The sequence below is a fragment of the Pseudophryne corroboree genome, chromosome 4 (assembly GCF_028390025.1).
Source record: "Pseudophryne corroboree isolate aPseCor3 chromosome 4, aPseCor3.hap2, whole genome shotgun sequence".
NCBI classification, from domain to species: domain Eukaryota; kingdom Metazoa; phylum Chordata; class Amphibia; order Anura; family Myobatrachidae; genus Pseudophryne; species Pseudophryne corroboree.
The window spans coordinates 361,863,265-361,887,026 of NC_086447.1; the positions used below are offsets into that span (position 1 = coordinate 361,863,265).

At 46.7% G+C, this 23,762-nt stretch overlaps 1 protein-coding gene across 2 annotated transcripts in view; it reads right to left on the bottom strand.

Moving 5' to 3' along the window:
* The window catches only part of DIS3L2 (DIS3 like 3'-5' exoribonuclease 2), an 838,626-nt gene that overhangs the window by 756,920 nt on the left and 57,944 nt on the right, over nt 1-23,762 (bottom strand). For both annotated transcript variants that reach the window (XM_063916542.1, XM_063916543.1), the window contains exons 3-4: nt 19,140-19,298; nt 18,524-18,654 (exon numbers count right to left, since the gene is read on the bottom strand). In XM_063916542.1, coding sequence (XP_063772612.1) covers nt 18,524-18,654; nt 19,140-19,298 — 290 coding nt within the window. The remainder of the gene's footprint in view (nt 1-18,523; nt 18,655-19,139; nt 19,299-23,762) is intronic.

Here is a 23,762-nt window from a genome sequence, read left to right on the forward strand (position 1 = left end):
AGTGATTCATTTGCTGTAACTGAGTGGACAGGAGATCTGCCCATGGCAGATTAACCACAGGGACAATATGTGGCTGTACCGACACCTGAGGTCCCATAGGGGGCGTGAGTCTAGTTACCAGCGTATTTAGTAGAGAAGAAAAAGCAGCCAGAGGTGGGTTGTTATGGACCCCTGTTGCTACGGCCCTACTGGGGGGCAGGGTGCCCCCAGAACCTGAACCTGAACCCTCCGCTGCTATGTTGTCCTCCAAAATTATCTGCAGCGTCACCACCACACAATGTGGGATCAGCCGCAAAACCGTCGCCCCTTGAAACTGACATAATATGAAAGCATGAACAAGGGGCAACACTGTACAAGGGGGGTAAATCTGAGTTGATCGCAGCAGGAACTTTGTTAGCAGTTGGGCAAAACCATGTGCACTGCAGGGGAGGCAGATATAACATGTGCAGAGAGAGTTTGATTTGGGTGGGTCATTTTGTTTCTGTGCAGGGTAAATACTGGCAGCTTTATTTTTACACTGCAATTTAGATTGTAGATTGAACTCACCACACCCAAATCTAACTCTCTCTGCACATGTTATATCTGCCTCCCCTGCAGTGCACATGGTTTTGCCCAACTGCTAACAAAGTTCCTGCTGCGATCAACTCAGAATTACCCCCAATATCAGTAGTATAATACCTTACCAAGAACCCCCTGTGCAGTGTGATAGCACAAATAGAGGATTGAAGAGGTATATAGTGACTGAAAATCACAGAGAAAAATACACAAGTATATCCTGTGAAACACCTATATCAACTAATAACCCTGACACACTTAGCCCCCTTCAGCAAACAGAATATAGGAATAGCAATCCGAGTGAGATACACGGAACAGAAATCAAGCAGCAGCTATATGCACACACACAGTCACATGTACAATGCAGAAATTATGACAATCAATAAAACTGCACTGGAGTAGCAATAGTAAGTAATTCTAAGTAAAGCTATACAGATCAATAGATCTATCAATGCACAGTAAAGACTGGATGTATATCACAGGGTACTTGTACTAAAAAAACCCTTACTTAAGTAATGCACTGTTTCTTAACTAACACTGTCACCAGACATGTAGAATACTCAAGTGTCCTGTAAAATGCACAGCGCTGACATGCAGGTGGCTTTACAGAGGAGGCTCTGCCCAAACAGTCACAGGATCAGCTCAGCATGCGGTAATGGCGCCCAAACGCGGACAGGGAGTGAAGGAGAGAGAGAGAGATGCAGCCCCAGGGTGGGAACATTTACTCTAAATGGCGCCCTGGGGCTGGGGGAGGGGCTAAAGGTCAGAGCCTTATCCCCTTGCTGGACTTCACCACTGGGTACTGTGGGCCAAATGTAAACGGTTTTTAGTAAAACCGACATGTTCCCCTGCCCTGGTGGTCTAGTGGGGTCCCTGTACTACCAGTGTCCACACCAGCGCGATTTCCAGCGGGTCCCACCTGGGGGACCCTCTTACCTCCTCCCTGTGCACGGAGTCGGGGTTATAGAGGAGGCGGCGCTGAGCATCTTGGGAACAGTCAAAGCTTTAGCCTGTTGGTGCCACGGATCAAGATCCTACTCTACACCCCGATGTTATTCCCTATGGTACTCAGTGTACCACACTGCAGAAAGGAAGGTTTGATACTTGTCTGTATAGGATGACAGTGGGGGTTTCTAGTCAGTAGTAGGTAAAGTAATGGAAATATTACTAAAAGAAAAAGTTGTGGAATACCTTAAATCTAATGTCTTAAGGCCCATATAGACGGGCCGATGCGGGAGAGATGTGTGCTGAGCGAACCGCTCAGCACACATCTCTCCCGCCGCTCCGCACAGCGCGATCTGTGCTGAGCGTGAGGGGGGAGACCGCTCACTTCACCCAGCGGGTGAAGTGAGCGACCCGCTAGATTGGCCTGCACGGCAGGCCAATCTAGCAGCAGCGATAGCGATGCGCGGGGCTGAAATTTTTAAGCAATCTAGTCACATTGCTTAGAATATCGCTCCGTGAGTACATCCCCTAAAAAGCAGTTTCCCGAGTGGTAGATACCACCCCCTGGTGGGTGCTGGAACAATCCAGGCGGGCGGTAGTAGCCTCGGGTGCAACTGGGTGACGAACTCTGCTCCTCCATCCTCTATTGCAAGGTTGTGCTCGGCCAAGATGTACCAGTCACCTGGGCTGGTGGCATATTGGGTCACCTAAGACTGCAAGCCTGCAGCTGCACAGTGCACCAGACCCAATGGCACATCCTAAGGATTCTACACCACACAACACAGCCTAGCCAGTTTCCCCGCTCTCTGAAGCACTGTGGCTGTCAACGCTATCATTGGATAGAAACCTGGAATAGGAGATACCAAGAAGGAGGGATATTCTAAAGGTGGGTACACACTAACAGATATATCTGCAGATCAATTCATCTGCAGATATATCTATGGACGGATCGAGCAGTGTGTTCAGCATACACACTGCTCGATCCGTCGGGGACTGACGTCATGAACTGGGCGGGCGTGTACACACACCCGCCCAGTTCAGCTGTCAATCACCGCTGGCCGCCGCAGCATGTGTACGGGCGGTCGGCCGACCGCCCCGTACACACACAGCGACGCGCCAATATATCGGTAGATATATTGGCCGTCGGCTGTGCTGCGCGGCCGATGCGATACGTCTGTGAACGACGGAGTTCACAGACGTATCGGCCGTACACACTGGCCGACTGTCCCGCGATTTATCGGCTGTTCAAGAGAACGGCCGATATATCGACCAGTGTGTACGGGCCTTAAGATGTATGCTAAAGACTGAGAGCAATAACTTTAAGGTAAGTTTTTGTCCTGAGAAATACTGACTCGTGTAACTGCTGCAGGCATGCGAAGGTGCCTGTTTGTATGTAGTACAAATTGCATTTCCTTCATATTTAGTGGAACATGCGTTCAGTGCGTTCACAAATCTGTTGACTGAAAGAAAAGAGAAAAGAAAAATAAACCGGTCTGCAAATAGCTAAATCACAATGATTTAAGAATACTGTTGAACACTGATAGCAGCACACCAGTTCAACCTAGTCCTAAGGATTATTTTTTATGTTATTCGTGATTTTCATATTATCCTTCATTATCTTAATTGTGTGTGTGTAATGCTAAAGTTGTTATGGTTGATTTAAAAAAATAATTTTCTAATTTCAAGGTGTCTTATTTTCACCATCTTTCTTTACTATGTTGTAGGACATGGGTAGAAATATAGATACAGGTTGAGTATCCCTTATCCAAAATGCTTGGGACCAAAAGTATTTTGGATATGGGATTTTTCCGTATTTTGGAATAATTGCATACCATAATGAGATATCAGGGCGATGGGGCTCAAGTCTAAGCACAGAATGCATTTATGTTACATATACACCATATACACACAGCCTAAAAGGTAATTTTAGCCAATATTTGTAATTATTTTTTGCATTAAACAAAGTGTGTCTACATTCACACAATTCATTTATGTTTCATATACACCTTATACATACAGCCTGAAGGTCATTTAATACATTATTCTTAATAACTCTGTGTATTAAACAAAGTTTGTGTACATTGTGCCATCAGAAAACAAAGGTTTCACTATCTCAGTCTCACTCAAAAAAGTCCGTATTTCGGAATATTCCGTATTTCGGAATATTTGGATATGGGATACTCAACCTGTATATAAAAAAACACAAATGTGTCACTGCATCTTTGTGTTGGTTCGCTTACAGAAGGTAGACATCCCACAACAGACTACTAAATAAGCTTGAAAGCGCGGGATTGCATTATAAAACAGTTGAGTTGAAACAGTTGTAACATTTCCCTCCTTAGATTGTACTCCATTTTTTACAAGTGGAGTACACCAGGCATCTGTACTTTAACTGGTGCTCTTTAAAGTCTTTGCTGGTAACACTGAAAACGGTATTGAAGGGAAAGTATGTCTTATGCAACAGGGTGGACACACCAGGAGGGGTAAAAAAAATGGCTGAGTATCTAGGTACACTTGAGGATTGGTCAAGAACATGGCAACTACAAGAAAAAAATGCTAAATCATGCACTTGGGTTGCTAAATATAGTATCAAGGGTACCATAATAGAAACGGAGGAGGAAAGGGATTCAGGAGTGACTACTTTAAGTGACTTAAAAAGCCAGGTAAGCAATGTAACAAAGAAATGAAGGCAAGTCAGATGCTTGGTTGCATAGGGAAAGGACTCGGTAGCAGGAAAAAAAAAAAAATAGGATTTTAATACCTAACGGTAAATCCTTTTCTCTTAGTCCGTAGAGGTTGCTAGGGTCACCATAGAACCATGGGCTATAGACTGGATCCGCAGGAGACATGGGTACTTTAAGACTTTGAAAGGGTGTGAACTGGCTCCTCCCTCTATGCCCCTCCTCCAGACTCCAGTTATAGGAATTGTGCCCACGGAGACGGACATTTCGAGGAAAGGATTTATTGTTAAACTAAGGTGAGATTCATACCAGCTCACACCTCAAGCATGCCGCACAACGTGGCATTATACAGAACAGAAGCCATCGGCAAGAACAATTGCAGCAACATGCTGACAATAAACGTAACACAACATGTGTGTAACCACAACTAATAACTGCAGATACAGTACGCACTGGGACGGGCGCCCAGCATCCTCTACAGACTAAGAGAAAAGGATTTACCGGTAGGTATTAAAATCCTATTTTCTCATACGTCCTAGAGGATGCTGGGGTCACCATAGAACCATGGGGTTATACCAAAGCTCTAGAACGGGCGGGAGAGTGCAGATGACTCTGCAGCACCGATTGACCGAACTTAAGGTCTTCATCGGCCAAGGTGTCAAACTTGTAGAACTTTGCAAATGTGTTTGACCCCGACCAAGTAGCTGCTCGGCAAAGTTTCAATGCCGAGACCCCCCAGGCAGCCACCAAGGATGAGCCCACCTTTCTAGTAGAATGGGCCTTCAGAGATTCCGGTAACGGCAAACCAGCCATGGAATGAGCATGCTGAATCGTGTTACAGATCCAGCGTGCAATGGTCTGCTTGGAAGCAGGACACCCAACCTTGTTGGGAGCATACAGGACAAACAGAGCCTCTGTTTTCCTAATCTGAGCCGTTCTGGCAACATAAATCTTCAAAGCTCTGACCACATCCAGAGATTTTGACTCCGTGAAGGCGTCAGTAGCCACAGGCACCACAATAGGTTGGTTCATGTGGAAAGAGGAAACCACCTTCGGTAGAAATTGTTGACGTGTCCTCAATTCAGCTCTATCTTCATGGAAGATCAAATAAGGGCTCTTGTGAGACAAGGCCGCCAACTCAGACACCCGCCTTACAGATGCCAAGGCCAACAGGATGACCACCTTCCAAGTGAGGAATTTCAACTCCACCTTCCGTAAAGGTTCAAACCAATGTGATTGAAGGAACTGCAACACCACATTAAGATCCCATGGTGCCACTGGAGGCACAAATGGAGGTTGGATGTGCAACACGCCTTTCACGAAAGTCTGAACTTCTGGAAGGGAGGCCAATTGTTTTTGGAAGAAAACCGATAAGGCTGAAATCTGTATCTTAATTGAGCCCAATTTTAGGCCTGCATCCATACCTGCTTGTAGAAAATGGAGAAAACGTCCTAGCCGAAACTCTTCCGAAGGAGCCCCCTTGGATTCACACCAAGAAACATATTTCCTCCAAATACGGTGGTAATGTTTAGACGTTACCCCTTTTCTGGCCTGAATAAGTGTGGGAATGACTTCACTGGGAATACACTTACGGGCTAGGATTTTGTGCTCAACTGCCATGCCGTCAAACGTAGCCGCGGTAAGTCCTGATACACGCACGGCCCCTGTTGTAACAGGTCCTCGCGCAGAGGAAGAGGCCAGGGATCTCCTATGAGTAATTCCTGAAGATCCAGATACCAAGCCCTCCTTGGCCAGTCTGGGACAATGAGAATCGCCAGGATCTTTGTTCTTCTTATGATCTTTAGAACTTTTGGAATGAGAGGAAGTGGAGGGAATACATACACCGACTGAAACACCCACGGTGTCACCACAGCATCCACTGCAATTGCTTGAGGGTCCCTTGACCTGGAACAATATCTCTGAAGCTTCTTGTTGAGACGAGATGCCATCATGTCTACTTGAGGAACTCCCCAACGACCTGTCACCTCTGCGAAGACTTCTTGGTGGAGGCCCCACTCTCCTGGATGGAGATCGTGTCTGCTGAGGCAGTCTGCTTCCCAGTTGTCCACTCCTGGAATGAAGACCGCTGACAGAGCGCTTGTATGTTTTTCCGCCCAATGGAAAATCCTTGTGGCTTCTGCCATTGCCGCTCTGCTTTTAGTTCCGCCCTGACGGTTTATGTACGCTACTGCTGTTACATTGTCCGACTGGATCAGTACAGGCAGATCTCGAAGAAGATGTTCCGCTTGCAGAAGGCCATTGTAAATGGCCCTTAACACCAAAACATTTATGTGGAGACAAGTTTCCTGACTTGACCATCTTCCTTGGAAGCTTTCTCCCATTGTGACTGACCCCAGCCTCGGAGGCTTGCATCCGTGGTCACAAATATCCAGTTCTGAATCCCGAACCTGCGCCCCTCTAGGAGGTGAGAGCTGTGCAGCCACCACAGAAGTGATACCCTGGTCTTGGAAGGCAGGATTATCCTCCGGTGCATGTGTAGGTGGGACCCGGACTACTTGTCCAACAGGTCCCACTGGAACACTCTGGCATGGAACCTGCCAAACTTAATGGCCTCGTAGGCCGCAACCATCTTCCCCAGCAACCGAATGCATTGATGGATTGACACTCTTGTTGGTTTCAGAATTTGTTTGACCAGACTCTGAAGTTCCAGAGCCTTTTCCAGTGGAAGAAAGACTCTGTAGTTCTGTGTCCAATATCATTCCCAAAAACGATAACCGCGTCGTCGGAATCAACTGTGATTTTGGCAAGTTTAGAAGCCAACCATGTTGCTGAAGAACTGTCAGGGAGAGTGCAACGTTTTGCACCAACTGGTCCCTGGATCTCGCCTTTATCAGGAGATCGTCCAAGTACGGGATAATCGTGACTCCTTGCTTGCGAAGGAGAACCATCATCTCCGCCATCACTTTGGTGAAAATCCTCGGAGCCGTGGACAGACCAAACGGCAACGTCTGAAATTGGTAATGACAATCCTGAATTGCAAACCTCAGGTAAGCCTGATGCGGAGGATAAATGGGAACATGTAAGTATGCATCCTTTATGTCCACCGACACCATAAAATCCCCTTCCTCCAGACTGGAGATCACTGCTTGGAGAGACTTCATCTTGAATTTGAATTTCTTTAGGAAGAAATTTAGGGATTTCAGGTTTAAGATTGGTCTGACCGAGCCGTCCGGCTTCGGGACCACAAACAGGCTCGAATAAAAACCTTCTCCCTGTTGTGACTGGGGAACCCGGACGATAACTTGTTTTTGACACAACCTTTGTATTGCGTCGCAAACTACCTCCCTGTCCGGAAGAGAAGCTGGTAAGGCTGATTTGAAAAAACGGCGAGGGGGAACGTCTTGAAACTCCAGCTTGTACCCTTGGGATACCATTTGTAAAACCCATGGGTCTAGGTCCGAACGAACCCAAAACTGACTGAAGAGTTTGAGTGTGCCCCCACTGGTGCGGACTCCCGCATAGGAGCCCCAACGTCATGCGGTGGAATTGTCAGAAGCTGGGAGGATTTCTGCTCCTGGGAGCCTGACAAGGCTGGTGATCGTTTACCTGTTCCTCTAGTAGCAAGGAAGGAAGAACCTTGGCCCTTTCTGTATTTATTGGGCCGAAAGGACTGCAGCTGATAGTGGTGCATTTTCTTTTGTTGTGGAGGAACATAAGGCAAAAAGGATGACTTACCCACGGTAGCTGTAGATACCAAATCATCAAGGCCGTCGCCAAATAAGGCCTTACCCTTATATGTTAAGAGATTCCATACTTTTCTTGGAATCAGCATCAGCATTCCATTGGTGAATCCACAACGCTCGCCTAGCTGAGACTGCATGGCATTGGCCTTTGATCTCAAAAGACCAATATCTCTCGCAGCTTCCTTACGGTATGCTGCAGCATCCTTGATATAACCCAGCGTCAAGAGGATGCTATCCCTATCTAGGGTATCTATTTCAGAAGACAAGTTGTCTGCCCACTTTTCGATAGCACTACTTACCCACGCAGACGCAATGACAGGTCTGAATAGCGTACCTGTGGTCGCATAAATGGACTTTAACGTAGTTTCTTGCTTACGATCCGCAGGATCCTTAAGGGCCGCCGTGTCAGGTGACGGGAGAGCCACCTTTTTAGACAAACGTGACAGGGCCTTGTCCACAGTGGGGGGTGATTCTCACTTTTCCCTATCTGCCGAGGTGAGATAAGCCACCGTAATTCTTTTGGGAATCTGAAACTTTCTGTCAGGACCTTCCCAGACTTTTTCAAATAGCGTGTTCAGTTCATGAGAGGGAGGAAACGTTATCTCAGGTTTCCTTTCCTTATACATACAGACCCTTTTATCAGGGACAGCCGGGTCCTCAGTGATATGTAATACCTCTTTAACCGCCACAATCATGTACTGAATGCTTTTTGTCAATTTTGGATCTAATCTGGAATCGCTATAGTCGACACTGGAAACAGAGTCTGTGTCGGTAGCAGTGTCTGCCAACTGGGCCAACGTACGTTTTTGTGACCCTGAGGGAAGCTGACTTTGCAATAACATATCTGCCACAGATTTCTTCTATGCCTGGGTCTGAGACTCAGACTTATCTAACCTCTTAAACAGGCGTTAAACACATTTACCCAATCAGGCGTCGGCGGTGCCGACAGGGTCACCCCGCAGCTGTTTGTGTCCCTAATACAGCCTCCTCCTGGGAAGAGCCTTCAGCCTCAGACATGTCGACACACGTGCACCAAACACCCACAGACACACCGGGCATATAGGGGACAGACCCACAGTAAAGTCTGTCAGAGACAGAGGGGATTTGCCAGCTCACAACCTAGCGCTAAATCAACGGGTCTGAAACCACCAAGAAATTGCCTCAGACCTACAGCGCTTTTACGATCACGTATATTGCACCAATTTACATGCCTCCCCCCACCGTTTTGGATCCCCGGTACTTGTCAGTGTGTGTCTCTGCAGCTTGCGGAGAGGAAATGGCGCCGTGAGCAGTGAGGAAGAAGCCCCGCCCCCTTAATGGCGCACTTCTGTCCTTTTTCTGATATTTATACTGGCGGGGGTTAGGACAGTGCCATGGCACTAATGTCCCCTCTTGCCAGTGGAATAATGAGGATGTTTTTTTATCTACACAGGGCGCCCCCCACCCCGCACCCTGTAGTGCTGTGTGTGGGAGCTTGGCGCGCAGCGTCTGACTGCTGCGCTGTACCTCAGAAAATGCCGTCACTGAAGAAGTAGTCTTCTTTTCTTCTGTTACTCACCTGTCTTCTGACTTCTGGCTCTATAAGGGGGTGACGGCCGGCTGCGGGAGTGAGCAGCTAGGCGTACCCAGCGATCAGCACCCTCAGGAGCTAATGGTGTCCTGTAGCCAGAAGCAGAGCCATTGAACTCACTGGAAGTGGGTCATACTTCTCTCCCCCAAGTCCCACGAAGCAAGGAGACTGTTGCCAGCAGCCTCCCTGAACATAAAAAACCTAACAAAAGTCTTTTTCAGAGAAACTCAGTAGAGCTCCCTGTAGTGCGTCCAGTCTCACTGGGCACAATTCTAAAACTGGAATCTGAAGGAGGGGCATAGAGGGAGGGGCCAGTTCACACCCTTTCAAAGTTTTAAAGTGCCCATGTCTCCTGCAGATCCAGTCTATACCCCATGGTTCTATGGTGACCCCAGCATCCTCTAGGACGTATGAAAAATAAAAAAAAATAGTAATATGACTAAAAGATCTGAACATGTATAGTTTGGAGCAGAGAAGGGAAAGGGGAACATGATTGAAATTTTTAAATATATCAAGGGTTTTAACACTGAACAGGAGGGAAACATTCTTCCCGGGAAGAGAAGTATTATAACATGGTGGACGTGCATTGAAACTAGCGATAGATCAGGGGAAATTTAAGGGTAGTGGATAAGTGTAATAGCCTCCCATCAGATGTGGTAGAGGCTAACACAGTAGAGTAATTTAAACATGCTTGTGATAGGCATATGAATATCCTTACAAAGAACTAAGGGGTAAATGCATTTGCAGCCGAATTGCCGAAAATGTTGAAAAAGGGGTAATTTTCGACACAAAAAACCTGTCGAATGTGATTCGACAATTCAATACAGTAATTTTTGACAAAACCTGCCATTTAATTTTCGACTTTTGGCAATTCGACATTTTTTCAATTCGACATGTCTGCAATGTTAAAATGCGGCTTTTCGACAAAAATATATTCAATTGAAGAATGTCGATTCGACAACAGTGCTTTTCAACAGTCATTTCGTCAATTTCATTCTGCCTCATTTTCCTGTCGTGATCGAATAAAAAATTTTAAAAACATGAATTTTTTGGTGCTCTCTTTTATTGCTAATAGCATATCTATTTATATTAGAAGGGATTATCTACTTGGTTTGTCTATTTAGGAGCCACAAGTATTATTTAATCGATTTTTTTAAAAGAATATTTTTTTATTTATTTTTTACTAACTACAATAATATGGAGAGATCAGTGCATGTTTTTCAGTGGGAAGGGGTGTGAAAGTGATAAAATTCCTGGGGAAAAAAATGCGCGGGGTCCCCCCTCCTAAGCATAACCAGCCTCGGGATCTTTGAGCCGGTCCTGGTTGTAAAAATACAGGGGGGGGAAATGACAGGGGTTCCCCCGTATTTTAACAACCAGCACCGGGCTCTGCGCCTGGTCCCAAAAATACGGGGGACAAAAAACGTAGGGGTCCCCCATATTTTTAACACCAGCACCGGGCTCCACTAGTCAGAGAGATAATGCCACAGCCTGGGGACACATTTATATTGGTCCCTGCAGCCGTGGCATTAAATCCCCAACTAGTCACCCCTGTCCCATTTGATTTGAATCTGGCGGCGAGCCTGATAGCAGAGGACTTCGATGGTTATAGGGTAGAAGAGGTTTTTGGCCTCACTTTCCACAACTTCTAGTATTTTTTATTTTTTTTTGAAAACGGCAAGTGACTGAAACATGGAAGCCTGTGCGGTATTAATAAGAACTGCAGCATGTGGAGGGCGGAGTGAAAGAATAAAGCTGGAGGAATACAAATACATTGGGTCGATTAAACAGTTTTGTTTTTTTACTTTTCTCAACTCTGTATGATCCAGAAATGATAATGGGTTCATGAACAGAGTATAATTTATCTTGGTTATTGCTATATCCAGTAGCTTCTCAAGGGTATATTTAAGTAAAGGAGCAAATAAAGAAATTAACTTTTGAGTACCAAGTATAGTGACCGTATTGAGGGTCTCTGGTGAGTTGCTTGCTTAGTCAGAACACTACAATACATAGCTGTAACATCGGAGGCAATAGGAATCCAGCCGAGACTTGTGTGGAGTATATTACGCAACAGCACATGTAGTCTGTAGAGGTCCCAGTTATGTAAAAGGTGCAGAGAACAAGCACAACCGTTAATAGAGCACGCTGGAAACCAGCAATGCTGAGTGTATCACAGGAGCATGCTGGAAATTGTGGAGAGCACCCAACAATGTTTACTGGTGAAGATCATATCACAGGAGCAAACCAGAAATTGTGGAAGTCGCCCAACAATGGTGACTGGAGCTTGAATGTAACATAGCAGCAGATGGAACACATTATGGAACTGTGGAGCCAACTCTGGAACTACACTCTGAGGAAGACTATAGTAGAAGTTGTTTCGACATTGAGCAGTGGTCAAGGAGAGCCTTAAATAGGACACCCTGGCTGCTGATAGGGCACTTAGTCATGTGCAGGAAACAGGTCCAGGATTGGTTGGGAAACAATCCACTGACTGAAGGCAAGATGGTAACACCCATGTCCTGGTAGAGGTGGACTCCACATGTGGAACATACAACTCACTGGCAGCAACTCAGAAGAAAGATGAAAGGCCATGAAGCGACTTTGCCAAGAATGGTAATGGGTAATGCCACTCCAGCAGGTGACATTTTTCCATGTGGATTTACCATTAAATACTCATGCTGGGCAAACATTAAACAGGCATTTACCCACCACCCAAAAAAAAAAAATAAGATTTTAAACCTACCGGTAAATCTATTTCTCCTAGTCCGTAGAGGATGCTGGGGACTCCGTAAGGACCATGGGGTATAGACGGGCTCCGCAGGAGATAGGGCACCTAAAAAGAACTTTTACTATGGGTGTGCACTGGCTCCTCCCTCTATGCCCCTCCTCCAGACCTCAGTTAGAGAACTGTGCCCAGAGGAGATGGACAATACAAGGCAGGATTTAGCAATCCAAGGGCAAGATTCATACCAGCCCACACCAATCATACCATGTAACCTGGAACATACATAACCAGTTAACAGTATGAACAAACAACAGTAACGGTCCAAGACCAATGTCAACTGTAACATAACCCTTATGTAAGCAACAACTATATACAAGTCTTGGAGAGTTTCCGCACTGGGACGGGCGCCCAGCATCCTCTACGGACTAGGAGAAATAGATTTACCGGTAGGTGTAAAATCTTATTTTCTCTTACGTCCTAGAGGATGCTGGGGACTCCGTAAGGACCATGGGGTTTATACCAAAGCATCCAATCGGGCGGGAGAGTGCGTATGACTCTGCAGCACCGACTGAGCAAACGCTAGGTCCTCATCAGCCAGAGTATCAAAATTGTAGAATTTAGCAAAAGTGTTTGACCCCGACCAAGTCGCCGCTCGGCAAAGTTGTAATGCCGAGACGCCTCGGGCAACCACCCAAGAAGAGCCCACCTGCCTAGTGGAATGGGCCTTAACCGAATTTGGTACCGGCAATCCAGCCGCAGCGTGAGCCTGCTGAATCATATTACAGATCCAGCGAGCAATAGTCTGCTTCGAAGCAGGAGCGCCAATCTTATTGGCCGCATACAGGACAAACAGAGCCTCTGTTTTCCTAATTCTAGCCGCCCTGGCTACATAAATTTTTAAGGCCCTGACTACCTCCAGGGATCTGGAATCCTCCAGGTCACTTGTAGCCACAGGCACCACAATAGGTTGATTCATATGGAACGAGGAAACCACTTTAGGCAAAAATTGCGGACGTGTCCTCAATTCAGCTCGATCCACATGAAAAGTCAAGTAGGGGCTCTTGTGTGACAAAGCCGCCAATTCTGACACTCGCCTTGCTGATGCTAAGGCCAACAACATGACCACCTTCCAGGCAAGAAATTTCAACTCAACCTTGTGAAGCAGTTCAAACCAGTGTGATTTTAGGAACTGCAACACCACGTTCAGGTCCCATGGTGCCACTGGAGGCACAAAAGGGGGCTGGATGTGCAGCACTCCCTTTACAAACGTCTGGACTTCTGGAAGAGAAGCCAATTCCTTCTGAAAGAAAATCGAGAGGGACGAAATCTGTACTTTAACAGAGCCTAATTTCAGGCCCATATCCATTCCTGTCTGTAGGAAGTGGAGAAAACGACCCAGATGAAAATCTTCCGTAGGTGCATTCTTGGTCTCACACCAAGACACATACTTTCGCCAGATACGGTGATAATGTTTTATCGTCACCTCCTTCCTAGCCTTTATTAAAGTAGGGATGACCTCTTCCGGAATCCCCTTTTTCGCTAGGTTTCGGCGTTCAACTGCCATGCTGTCAAACGTAACCGCGGTAAGTCTTGAAATACACAAGGCCCCTGCTGCAACAGGTCTTCCCTCAGAGGAAGAGGCCAGGGATCTCCTGTGAGCATCTCTTGTAGATCAGAGTACCAGGCCCTTCGAGGCCAGTCTGGGACAACGAGTATCGTCTGTACTCTTCTTCGTCTTATGATCCTCAACACTTTCGTGATGAGAGGAAGAGGAGGAAACACGTAGACCGATTTGAACACCCACGGTGTTACCAGAGCGTCTACTGCTACTGCCTGAGGGTCCCGAGACCTGGCGCAATACCTCTGAAGTTTTTTGTTGAGGCGTGACGCCATTTATGTCTATTTGAGGAGTTCCCCAAAGACGTGTTACGTCTGCAAAGACTTCTTGATGAAGTCCCCACTCTCCTGGATGGAGATCGTGTCTGCTGAGGAAGTCTGCTTCCCAGTTGTCCACTCTTGGAATGAAGACTGCCGACAGAGCGCTTACATGATTTTCCGCCCAGCGAAGGATCCTTGTGGCTTCCGCCATCGCGACTCTGCTTCTTGTCCCGCCTTGGCGGTTCACATGAGCCACTGCTGTGACATTGTCTGATTGAATCAGAACCGGTAGGTTTCGAAGAAGACTCTCCGCTTGTCGAAGGCCGTTGTAAATGGCCCTGATTTCCAACACATTGATGTGTAGACAGGACTCATGGTCTGACTGAAGACCCTGAAAAATTTTTCCCTGTGTGACCGCTCCCCATCCTCGGAGGCTCGCGTTCGTGGTAACCAGGATCCAATCCTGAATTCCGAACCTGCGACCCTCCAGGAGGTGAGCACTTTGCAACCACCAAAGGAGGGACACTCTGGTCCCTGGGGACAGAGTTATTTTCCGATGTAAGTGCAGATGGGACCCGGACCACTTGTCCAGAAGGTCCCATTGAAAAGTCCTTGCATGGAACCTTCCGAAGGGAATGGCCTCGTAGGCCGCCACCATTTTCCCCAGAACTCGAGTGCATTGGTGAACTGACACCCTTTTCGGTTTTAGCAGGTCTCTGACCATGTTCTGGATGTCTTGGGCTCTCTCTATTGGGAGGAAGACCTTCATTTGTTCCGTATCCAGTATCATACCTAGGAACGGTAGTCGAGTTGTCGGAATCAACTGTGACTTCGGTAGATTTAGAATCCAACCGTGTTGCAGGAGCGCTCTCAGAGAGAGCGCCACACTGCTCAGCAATTTCTCCCTTGATCTCGCTTTTATCAGGAGATCGTCCAAGTATGGGATAATTGTGACTCCATGCTTGCGCAGGACCACCATCATTTCCGTCATTATCTTGGTGAAAATCCTCGGGGCCATGGAGAGTCCAAACGGCAACGTCTGAAATTGGTAATGACAATCCTGTACAGCAAATCTCAGGTATTCCTGATGGGGGGCATATATGGGGACATGAAGGTACGCATCCTTTATGTCTAGAGACACCATAAACTCCCCCTCCTCCATGTTGGCTATTATCGCTCTGAGAGATTCCATTTTGAATTTTAATCTTTTTATGTACAGGTTTAGGGATTTCAGATTCAAAATAGGTCTGACCGAACCGTCCGGTTTCGGGACCACAAATAGGGTTGAGTAGTAACCTCTTCCCTGCTGGTGCAGGGGAACCTTGATTATCACTTGCTGTATACACAGCGTTTGAATTGCAGCTAACACTATATCCCTTTCCGATGTGGAAGCTGGTAGGGCCGATTTGAAAAATCGGCGCGGGGGCACCTCCTCGAATTCCAATTTGTAACCCTGGGAAACTAATTTCCAACACCCAGGGATTCAGGTCCGAACTGACCCAGGCCTGACTGAAAAGTCGAAGACCTGCCCCCACCGGTGCGGACTCCCTCAGGGGAGCCCCAGCGTCATGCTGTGGGTTTTGGAGCAGCCGGGGAGAACTTTTGTTCCTGGGCACCTGCCGAAGCAGGTACTCTTTTGCCTCTGCCCTTACCTCTGGCGAGGAAAGAGGATCCCCGACCTCTTTTGGACTTGTGTGACCAAAAGGACTGCATCTGATAGGGTGTTACTTTCTTTTGCTGTTGGGGAATATATGGTAAAAAAATTGATTTACCTGCTGTAGCTGTGGAAACCAGGTCCGTCAGCCCATCCCCAAACAATATATCACCCTTATAGGGTAGTACTTCCATATGTTTTTTGGAATCCGCATCACCCGTCCATTGGCGAGTCCATAAGGATCTTCTCGCTGAGATAGACATGGCATTGGCCCTGGAAGCTGGCAATCCAATGTCCCTTTGAGCATCCCTCATAAATAAGACTGCGTCTTTAATATGGGCTAGAGTTAGGAATATAGTATCCTTATCCATATTATCAAATTGATCTGTCAGCTCATCTGTCCAAGCTGCTATTGCGCTACACACCCATGCCGACGCAATTGTCGGTCTTAGCACAGCACCCGTATGAGAATAAATACACTTTAAGGGAGTTTCTTGCCTGCGATCTGCAGGGTCCTTAAGGGCTGCTGTGTCAGGAGACGGTAGCGCCACTTTCTTGGACAAGCGCGTCAGGGCCTTGTCCACAGTGGTGTGTGATTCCCAAATCTCCCTGTCCTGCTTAGGGAAGGGGTATGCCATATAAATTCTTTTGGGGATCTGCGGTCTCTTATCCGGAGTCTCCCAAGCTTTTCCAAAGAATTCATTCAATTCATGAGATGTGGGAAAGTTAATAATCTGTTTCTTTTCCTTAAACATGTGTACCCTTGTGTCGGGGACAGAGGGTTCATCCTCAATATGCAACACATCCCTTATTGCCACAATCATACACTGAATGGTTTTAGTCACCCTAGGGTGCAATTTTACTTAGTCATAGTCGACACTGGAATCAGAATCCGTGTCGGTAGTAGGGTCTTGTGTTAAGGGACGCTTTTGAGACCCCGACGGGCCCTGTGAGTCGGTCCAATCCGAGGATTGACTCCCTGATGTCCCCCCTAATTCAGCCTTATCAAGCCTTTTATGTAAAGATGCCACACTTGCATTCAACATATGCCACATGTCCATCCAATCTGGAGTCGGCACAACCGACGGGGACACACCACTCATTTGCTCCACCTCCTCCTTGGAGAAGCCTTCCGCCTCAGACATGTCGACACACACGTACCGACACGCCACACACACAGGGATTAACCTATAAGGGGACAAAACCCCAACCAGGCCCTAAGGAGAGACAGAGAGAGAGTATGCCAGCACACACCAGCGCTTAAAAACACTGGAAAAAATATGTCCAGATAGCGCTTTTCTATATATAATATGTCAATTCCCACTCACTGCGTCGCTAATGTGCCCCCCTCCTCTTTTTTCCAGCCTGTGAAGTTCAGTAGGGGAGAGACCAGGGAGCCAGCGTTTTCCTCATGCAGCTTCTGTGAAGAAATGGCGCTGGTTAGTGCTGAGGATCAAGCCCCGCCCACCCGACAGCGGGCTTCGGTCCCATCAACTTTCTATAGAAAAATGGCGGGGGTTACCGGATTTACTGTGCCACAGCCTAATCCATGCTTATCAATGCCAAATATAAGGAATATTGCTGCCCAGGGCGCCCCCCCCTGCAGTGCCTGCTTGTGTGTAACTGGGAGCAATGGCGCGCAGCTTACCGCTGCGCGCTTACCTCATGAAGATCTGATGTCTTCTGCCGCCTGATGTCTTCTTTGCCTTCTCATACTCACCCGGCTTCTATCTTCGGCATCTGTGAGGAGGACGGCGGCACGGCTCCGGGACGAACCCCAGGTGAGACCTGTGTTCCGACTCCCTCTGGAGCTAATGGTGTCCAGTAGCCTTAGAAGCAGTGCCCAACTTAACAAGCCAGCTCTGCTTCTCTCTCCTCGGTCCCACGATGCAGGGAGCCTGTTGCCAACAGGACTCCCTAAAACCTAACAAAATTCTTTTTCCACAGAAAACTCTGGAGAGCTCTCTGCAGTGCACCCATTCTCCTCTGGGCACAAGATCTAACTGAGGTCTGGAGGAGGTGCATAGAGGGAGGAGCCAGTGCACACCCATAGTCAAAGTTCTTTTTAGGTGCCCTATCTCCTGCGGAGCCCGTCTATACCCCATGGTCCTTACGGAGTCCCCAGCATCCTCTAGGACGTAAGAGAAAAAAAATTCCCCAATCTTAAAAAAAAGTTATCTTCCAAATTCATATTCAGACATGACTCATTTAGTCTGGTTTACCTTCGGGATGCGGTCAAGATCCCGCCGGACGAGATCCCGGCGGTTGGAATACAGACACAGGGATCCCGACCGGCACAATCCCGACATTTTCTCCCTCTGTGGGTGTACACGACACCCATAGAAGGAGAATAAATTAGTGCCCGCAGCATAGCGAGCCCGCAAGGGGCTGTGTTGCGCTCACCCCCCTGTCGGGATTGTGGCAGTCGGGATCCCAGTGTCTGTATTCCGAACGCCTTGATTCCGTCCGGCGGGATCTCGAACTGATCCTTTACATTCTGCATTTTAATTTTTTTCACCACCATTCATTTTAGTAAACCCTTTTTGTTTCAAAGATTTTAAAATTTATCACACATTTAACATTTTTAAAGGCACATACTACACAACTCATTTAGTCTACAGCCTCCTCTCTTATTTCCTTTGACCAAGCTACGTTCCCTATCGACATTGTTGCTTTAACCCTGCACCATTGTCCCTATTTTAAAATATTTTCTAACCTTGAAAGCACCTTTACCACCTCTCCCGTTGGCTACACATGGTCATTGAAAAAGGGATAAGGAGGGTATGGATTATACTACTGTAATATACGTACTTGAATTAGTTGTCCTCTTTTCAACCCTGCAGATACTTCCTCTATAGGCAAGTAATCTTCAAAGATGTTTCTTTTCCGTCCTTTGTTACGTTTTTTATCACCAGGGGTGGAGCCAGAACTGCGATTTGTACCTGTGAACCAGAGATATACACCTTAAAATGCTAATTCAGATTGAGTATTTCCCTCAACAACTAACTATGGAGAAGGAAGCATAATAAAGAGAAGAAACAATACTCCGATTAAGAATATGAAAACCAGACAGATTGTTTAGTTTAAAAATGGTCATGTTTACTACAATGCCATCCACTTGCACTGTACCATGGGACTATGCTGATTTGGTCTAGTCTGAACAACATTTATACAAATTAGGAAAATATGAGTAATCACATATTAGTGCTACTTCTGCGATGTGCATACAGATGAAACAAGACCGTGAGTGCTAAACAATCACTAAGATGCACAGCAAGTAGCAAATCATCAATGAAGTCGTAATTTAAAAACACTGTGCTGTCTTTGCACCAAAATCTGCATTTAGCAATTATCAGTTACAAGTATGAGTTACAGCTGCAACACTTGAGAGATTAATGCGGATACTACAGCTATTCCATTTAAATACCTCTTGTGATTCCAGTCTGGACCGGGTTTACTACAAATTGTGCGTTATTCATACTCTCACTGAGGGATTCTGAAAGCTGCCGCTTCCTATCCACACTTGGGGGTGAGCTGGCACACTCCGACTGGTTTCTGATCCTGGAAAATCCTCGCTTGTCAGCACCTGCAGTCAAACACCATAAGCAAAAGGAAATAAAATTAATCTGATGTACAGTAGAATCGGGTCATTTCCCGGATGAAATCTGAAAATGGAACTTTCAAACCTGCAGAAAAGATCATAAAACAGAATTTAATCAACCTGTCAACTTGTTCATGCAGCAAATGCTTCTATGGAACGTAATGATCTGCACCCATATTGTTGCTGCAGCCCACATAAAGGTGCACACCTACTGTAATTTCTGGACGCTGCTCAGTAATTACAAGTGTTCAGATTAGCAGAGAGATGTACTAGAAACATTTACCAAACAAAACTAAAGGTGCATACACAGGGTGAGATTCGGGCTAACCCCGATTCTCACCATGCGACAGGGGCTAGGTCAGCATCATAAAGAGTGTGCTTGTGATACGGACTATAGGGTATATTCAATAACAGTCGGAAGCTGCCGTCTTGTCAGAAAGACGGCAGCTTCCGACAGTTTTAGGTCGGAAGGGGTTCCGACCTATTCATTAGGGCCCCATTTATTCCAACAAGTCGGGAAACCCGACTTGTCAGAATGCAAGCTGATCGGCGGCTTCAGCCGCCGTGCATTGTCAGAAGCGGGGCCAAACCAGACAGGTTTTAGCCCCGTTACTGGCAAACTCAATCAGACTTGAAAACAAGTCGGATTGAGGCGAGGAGCGGTGCGGCGGGCTACGGGGATCGGGGATGAGAGGCACCTTGACGTCCGTCCCCGGGCAGGCACCTTTCTCCCTGCAATGCCTCCCCCTGCCGCCACAGACATCACCCTCCGCTGGAAGCTCCCACCGCCGCACGCAGCCGCCCAGCTCCCCCTGCTGTCAGCGCACACAGCAGCTGCTAACAGCAGCGGCAGGACAGGACCCCAGGAATGCCAAAATCAGACAGTCTGATTTGGCAGTCCATTGAATAGGGGTTGTCGGGTCCATTCCGACAACTGCATGTCGGTATGGACCCAACTCTTATTGAATATACCCCTATGTGCGATTTTGGCTAAGTGTCAATTTTGACTATTTTTTCTATGAGATAGTCAAAATTGACTTGCCTGCACAGTCTATCTAGGCTTACGATGCCGACCACTAGGGACCGCGCATCAGCATCGGGTTTGCAAGGTGGCTTTCACCTTGCGATCTGCACTAACTTTTCTTACGATTTTGACTATATAGTCAAAATCTAAAGAAAATCTCACCGTGTGTACACACCATTAATGTCACGACAAGTTTTACCACTACCATTTACAACCAGCTTTCTTTAAACTTCCATTATCACTTAAAATACTGCTCACTTTAGCCTCTTCAGATGATTCAGGGGGAAAGGAATAGTACACATGATTATTACGAGTCACATTTGTGTAGTTTTCTAATTACATGGCTCAAAGTAATTCTAGACATGTACTTCTCAGTGTCTGAGCAGTACAGATGTGCAATAGTTAGCATTACTGCCTCAAAGCACTGAGGCCATGGGTTTCATTCCAACCATGGCCCTAACTGTGTGGAGTTTGTATATTCTCCCCGTACCTGTATGGGTTTCCTCCGGGTATTCTAGCTTCCTCCCACGATCCAAAAATATACTGGTATATTTTTAATTGGCTCCCAACTAAAATGAATTCTAGTATGTAAGCGTGTGCAGTGTCAGATCTGGATTAATCTGTGTCTGCAAAGAGGACGCTTGGGATTCAGTGGTAGACAGTCTATGCAGGAATCTGGACGGCTATATGTAAAGGGCCCCATACACTAATGCGACATGTTGGACCCTCATGTTGCTGGCTATCACCCCGGCAGCCACGGGCGGCAGGATCGCATAAGATATATCGCATGCGGTCCTTTTGCTTACGATGTTTCTTGTGCGATCCCAGCAATGTCTGCAGGGTCCAACATGTCGCTAGTGCAGCGCAGTCAACATAGGGGATCCGATCCGATGCTCACGGGACCGCACATCCGATCTGATGTAAAAAACACATCCGCAATGCCCAATTTAATTCGATATATCGGCCCGAAAGGCCGAAAATCGGAAGAAATCAGGCATTATCGTTCTAGTGTATGGGGCCCTTTAGTTTTGCACATGAGGTAATTCAGATACTGGATAGAGTTAAACTGCTACTGGAATTGAAACTGCCACTCGCTATGGATTGGTTAAGCACTTTACCCAGTCTGGAACCATAGCACAGAATAAGAACAGGCAGAACTTAGAATCACTTGGAATGGACAGAGACTGGTGAACTTGAAATATATCAGACAAAGCTTGGAAATACCTGAGCCGGACTGGATCCAGTGGACTGAACTCGATTAATTTACACAGAGTAGTTTCTGAAGAATCAGTGCTAATCTCTGGAATCGCAGATTTTGCCCAAAGTCTGTATTGCTCAGAGACTGGATGCAACAGCTGGAAACTGGAGCTATTCACAGAACCAGTCGTAAACTTATTGTACTACAATGCAGGTATTAAATACTCAGAACTCAGTGACTTGTAGAAGCATGCAGGTATAGTAGAGTTCAGGAAACCTGCTGTAATCACTAGAGTGACAACTACTGTAGCGTAGCTGCAGACTGCAAGAGCTGAGGCACAGAGATTACTAGAGCTGTCTGACATCTATAGTTATACAACTCTGGTTCAGATTAGCAGAGTACAGGTAATTTAGCATAGGAATTTGGAGCCTAGGAATGCAGTTGTTCTGAGACGTTGTTCGGGGAACTTGCAGAGTGTCCATTCAATCCTTTTATCCCCCTTGCCGAGCGGGGATTGGAGGAGCGAGTCAGCTGACTTAACAGGAGCTTGTGGTTGGTGGAATCGCGATTAGCCAACTACGGCAACATGGCAGCACCCAGTGTCGGGAGTTGGTGGGAAGCTACACACCAGGAAACTTTGGGTGCACTACAGGCAATAGCATCCTCTGCAGGAATGACCCTGGAACAAGCCACGGTATCTCTGGAGAGTCGCAGACCAGCTCTGGGTCATACACAGCTCCTGTGTTGAAACTAGCACTAACCAAATAACCTACTTACAACTTGAAATCTCCATACCAAGCTTACTTATGTACTGGTATAGTAACACAACTAACATGAGGGATGTGCAGCTATGCAATTGTTTTTGGGCACCCATCACTATTGCAGCTATGGTGTCGTATAAAGCGGCTCCTCCCATCTAAAGTGTTAATTAAGGTGTTCAAAAGCCAGGCACAATGTGGTAAAGCTTCCAAAAAGTCTTTATAGACAGGATATATAGTATAAAAAAAAAAAAAAAAAAAAAAAAGAATTCTCCCCAGGATCCTTTGTAGGGTCATCAAAACTTTAAACGGGCATATTTACAAGGCTTCTTCTGAACAGACATATTATCCAGCCAACTGGTAAGTGTATATGTAAAAATAAGAATTTACTTACCGATAATTCTATTTCTCGTAGTCCGTAGTGGATGCTGGGGACTCCGTCAGGACCATGGGGAATAGCGGCTCCGCAGGAGACAGGGCACAAAAATAAAGCTTTAGGATCAGGTGGTGTGTACTGGCTCCTCCCCCTATGACCCTCCTCCAAGCCTCAGTTAGGATACTGCCCGGACGAGCGTACACAATAAGGAAGGATATTGAACCCCGGGTAAGACTCATACCAGCCACACCAATCACACCGTATAACTTGTGATCTGAACCCAGTTAACAGTATGACAAACGTAGGAGCCTCTGAACAGACGGCTCACAACAAATAACAACCCGATTTTTTTGTAACAATAACTATGTACAAGTATTGCAGACAATCCGCACTTGGGATGGGCGCCCAGCATCCACTACGGACTACGAGAAATAGAATGATCGGTAAGTAAATTCTTATTTTCTCTAACGTCCTAAGTGGATGCTGGGGACTCCGTCAGGACCATGGGGATTATACCAAAGCTCCCAAACAGGCGGGAGAGTGCGGATGACTCTGCAGCACCGAATGAGAGAACTCAAGGTCCTCCTCAGCCAGGGTATCAAATTTGTAGAATTTTGCAAACGTATTTGTCCCTGACCAAGTAGCAGCTCGGCAGAGTTGTAATGCCGAGACTCCCCGGGCAGCCGCCCAGGATGAGCCCACTTTCCTTGTGGAATGGGCCTTGACAGATTTAGGTTGTGGCAAGCCTGCCACAGAATGTGCAAGTTGAATTGTGCTACAAATCCAACGAGCAATCGTCTGCTTAGAAGCAGGAGCACCCATCTTGTTGGGTGCATACAATATAAGCAGTGAGTCAGACTTTGACTCCCGCCGTTCTTGAAATATATATTTTCAATGCCCGGACTACGTCCAACAACTTGGAATCCTCCAACTCGTTAGTAGCCGCAGGCACCACAATAGGCTGGTTCAGGTGAAACGCTGACACCACCTTAGGCAGAAAATGAGGACGCGTCCGCAGTTCTGCCCTGTCCGTATGGAAAATCAGATATGGGCTCTTATATGATAAAGCCGCCAATTCCGATACTCTCCTGGC